General features: G+C 53.9%; 2 protein-coding genes across 6 annotated transcripts in view; one reads left to right on the plus strand and one right to left on the minus strand.

Moving 5' to 3' along the window:
- ALDH16A1 (aldehyde dehydrogenase 16 family, member A1) overlaps nt 1-1,999 on the minus strand; it is a 22,793-nt gene extending 20,794 nt beyond the window's left edge. For 2 of the 3 annotated variants that reach the window (XM_011979272.1, XM_011979271.1), the window contains exon 1: nt 1,750-1,999. In XM_011979272.1, coding sequence (XP_011834662.1) covers nt 1,750-1,839 — 90 coding nt within the window. In that variant the 5' untranslated portion in view covers nt 1,840-1,999. The remainder of the gene's footprint in view (nt 1-1,749) is intronic. The other variant, XM_011979273.1, reaches the window with a different exon arrangement.
- The window catches only part of PIH1D1 (PIH1 domain containing 1), a 14,007-nt gene that overhangs the window by 2,528 nt on the left and 7,835 nt on the right, over nt 1-3,644 (plus strand). The window lies entirely within an intron of this gene.

Here is a 3,644-nt window from a genome sequence, read left to right on the forward strand (position 1 = left end):
TTTTTTTTTTTGGTTTATTTATTTATTTTTTTTTGGAGACAGAGTCTTGCTCTGTTGCCCAGGATGGACTGCAGTGGTGCCATCTCTGCTCACTGCAACCTCCGCCTCCCAGGTTCAAGCAATTCTCCCACCTCAGCCTCCCGAGTAGCTAGGACTACAGACAAACACCACCACGCTCAGGTAATTTTTGTATTTTAGTAGAGACGGGGTTTTACCATGTTGGCCAGGCTGGTCTCGAATTCCTGACCTCAGGTGATCCGCCCGCCTCAGACTCCCAAAGTGTTGGGATGACAAGTCTGAGCCACCACGCCCGGCCCAGTGTTTTGTATTTTAGTAGAGACCAGGTTTCACTATGTTGCCCAGGCTGGTCTCAAATTCCTGAGCTCAAGCAATCTGCCTGTCTCGGCCTCCCCAAGTGCTAGGCTGTGCCAGGGTTCTGATCCAGTCTCTTCCACCTGGGCCATTGCTCTGGCCTCCTGCCCTCCCCCTCAAAGAAGCCTAAGCTTCTCCCACCTGGGTACTGGGGGGCCCTAGGGGATCATGAGAGCCCCGTGAGGGAATTCCGAGAGTGCCCGGGGAAATGACAGAAAGTTCGAGGCACCCTACTTATTTGCAGGAACCCCACGAGGGTTCTGGGGGCCTCCGAGGGATCATGGGAGTCCTAGGGAGGTTCTGAGGACCCCCAGGGGATCATGGGACCCTCATGAGGACTTCAGGGGTTCCTGAACAATCATGGGAACCCTGTGGGACGTTCTGAGAGCTAGAGAGATCGTAGGAGTCCCGTGAGGATTTTGTGAGGGGCCATAAGTAATTACAGGAAGTCCTGATGTGGCTGGGTGCAGTGGCTCACGCCTGTAATCCCAGCACTTTGGGAAGACGAGGTGGGTGGATCACTTGAGGCCAGGAGTTCGAGACCAGACTGGCCAACATGCTGAAACCTTGTCTCTAGAAAAAGTAGAAATATTAGCTGGGAGTGGTGGCACACGTCTCTGGTCCCAGTTACTTGGGAGGCTGAGGTGAGAGGATGGCTTGAGCCCAGGAGGTTGAGGCTGCAGTGATCAACAGGTGCGATCACGCCACTGCACTTCAGTTTGGGCGACAGAGTGAGACCCTGGCTCAAAAACAAAACAAAACAAAAACAAAAAAAAACCCAAACCGGAAGTCCTGATGTATTCTAGGCTCCTGAGATTTCCCATGAGGGCACATGAACCCCACGAGTATTGAGGGGCCCTATGGGATCACGGGGGCTCCATGGAAGTTCTGAAGGTCTCCGGGTAATCAAGGGGATAAAGGGAGTCCCTCAGGAGGTCTGGGGTGCTCCGGAGGCCCATGAAGGCCATAGGATGTTTTAAAGAGTCGTGGAAAGACAATGGAGGTTGTGTGTCGCCGGAGCCCCACAGGAATCTTAAGGGGTCTGGTGGTGCGCGTCAGGTTCTGAGGGGACCCTGAGGAATCACGAAAGCGTCTAGAGGAGTTCGGGAAAACCGCGGAAACACCACGAGAAGTTCAGGATCAAGGGGCAAGAGAACCACTGGGGAAGATGGGAACAGACTAAAAGGCCGAAGCCGCCACCGCCAAGGCTCAAGGGAGCGTCCTACAGGGCGCGATCCTATTGGGCGGCGGGAATCACGGGGACTGAGAGAGGCGGAGTTGCTGAGCTGCCGCAGTGGATGACGGGACTCCCCGCGAAAAACCGGGCGCCCAGGCCTGGGTAACGCAGCGGGCAGCGCCGGCCGGGCAGGCTCTCACCAGTGCGCATGCGTGGCTCTCCGGCACCGGTCCGTACTCCAGCGAGGTGAAGATCTCGCGGGCGCGGGGCCCTGCACGCGTCGCAGCCATCGCCTACCCAGAACGCTTTCCGCGAAGACTGGGGCGCTCTGTGTTAAGGGGAACCTTGAGGTCCGAAGGGCCACACCTCCCGTTCCAGCCCAAAGGGGCGGGACTAATGCGAATGGGGTGGGGCTACGAGATACAGAGAGCAGGCTCGCCCACACTTTTTGCCTTAGGACCCGTTGGCCCAGCCTACGGGGAAGCGTATGTAGGAGCATGCGCACTGCTTAAAACGGGGAGGAAAGCGAGCCAGGGATGTAGGTAATTTGCGATTAATTGGGAGGGCTCCGGATTTAGAAGGATCGCCGTGGTCGGGCACGATGGCTCACGGTTGTAATCCCAGCACTTTGGGAGGCCGAGGCAGGTGGAACACCTGAGGTCGGGAGTTCGAGACCAGCCTTACCAATATGGTGCAACCCCGTCTCTACTAAAAACATGAGCTGAGCTGTGGTGGTACGCGCCTGTAATCTCAACTACTCAAGAGGCTGAGCCGGGAGAATCACTTGAACCCGGGAGGCGTACATTGCAGTGAGCCGAGATCGCGCCAGTGCACTACAGCCTGGGTGACAAAGGCAGACCCTGTCTCAAAAAAAAAAAAAAAGTAATTTAAAAAAAAAAAGGTCGTCGTATTGATGCGTCTTCCCAGTGCCTTGTTTTATAGTAGCAGGAAGTGCAAGTTTTATTTGTTTTACCTTTTATTTTCTTGAGATAGGGTCTCCCTTTGTCGCCCAGGCTGGAGTGCAGTGGTCCGATCACGGCTGACTGTCGCCTCTACTTTTCCGGTTTAAACGTTTCCCCTGCGTCAGCCTGCACAGTAGCTGGGACTACAGGCGCATGCCATCAAGTCTGGCTATTTTTTTCCTTTTTTTTTTTTTCCGTAGAGACAGGATTTTGCTATGTTGCTCTGACTGGTCTCGAACTCCTGGACTCAAGCGATCCTCCTACCTCAGACTCCCAGCCTGAAAGTGCAGCTTTCAGTTCTAATTATATTTACTAGGGGTCGGAGCTAGATCTGGCAGGAAGTGATAATTCAAAGATAAAAAGGGTACCTTTTAGGATGGACATTGAGATTAAGGTTTTGAAAATGCAACCTTCACTGCAAAGTAACGGGGCCGGTTTTGGTTGTGGAAAGAGTGGAAGTGTGGCGCTTTTTTCTTTTTTAAACAGATGGGCTGTGGGACGTTATCTCATTGTATTGCCCAAGCTGGTCTCGAACTGCTGGCCTCACGTGATTCTCGCCGTGGCCTCCCAAAGTGCTGGGACTGTAGGCATGAGCCACAGCGCCCAGCCGGAAGTGTGGCTTTCATAGATACAGGAAGTGTGGCATTTAGGGATTCGCCTTGGTGTTTATTTTTGATTGATGCGAAGGGCGTGGCTTGTCAATAACGCGATACCAGCTTGTGAGTGCGCATGGGGTACTCGGAAGTGTGGCGTACTCGAGTCTTGTGTTTACGGATAGACCGGAAGTGTGGCTTCGTTTACAATTCGGCAAGTAGGACGGAGAGTGCGTCCAGAGATACAGATTCCCAACGGATTTGATGACGGTGTTCGGTCTTGAATGGAATTGTAGTCTTAGGCCAGTCTTAGCTTTCTGAACAGGATAATAGGTATCCGGAGTCGATTGAGGGCCAGAGCAAGCACTGGGGTTCGGATCCTGGGCAAAGTTCCCCACGCTGAGGGTCTTGAGGACGCCTAGATCTCTTTTCCAGGGCCATGGCGAACCCGAAGCTGCTGGGACTGGAGCTAAGCGAGGCGGAGACGATGGGTGCTGATTCGGCACGATTTGAGGAGCTGCTGCTGCAGGTGCACAGTGA

This window comes from Mandrillus leucophaeus, unplaced genomic scaffold (assembly GCF_000951045.1).
Source record: "Mandrillus leucophaeus isolate KB7577 unplaced genomic scaffold, Mleu.le_1.0 Scaffold200, whole genome shotgun sequence".
In the NCBI taxonomy this organism is placed as follows: domain Eukaryota; kingdom Metazoa; phylum Chordata; class Mammalia; order Primates; family Cercopithecidae; genus Mandrillus; species Mandrillus leucophaeus.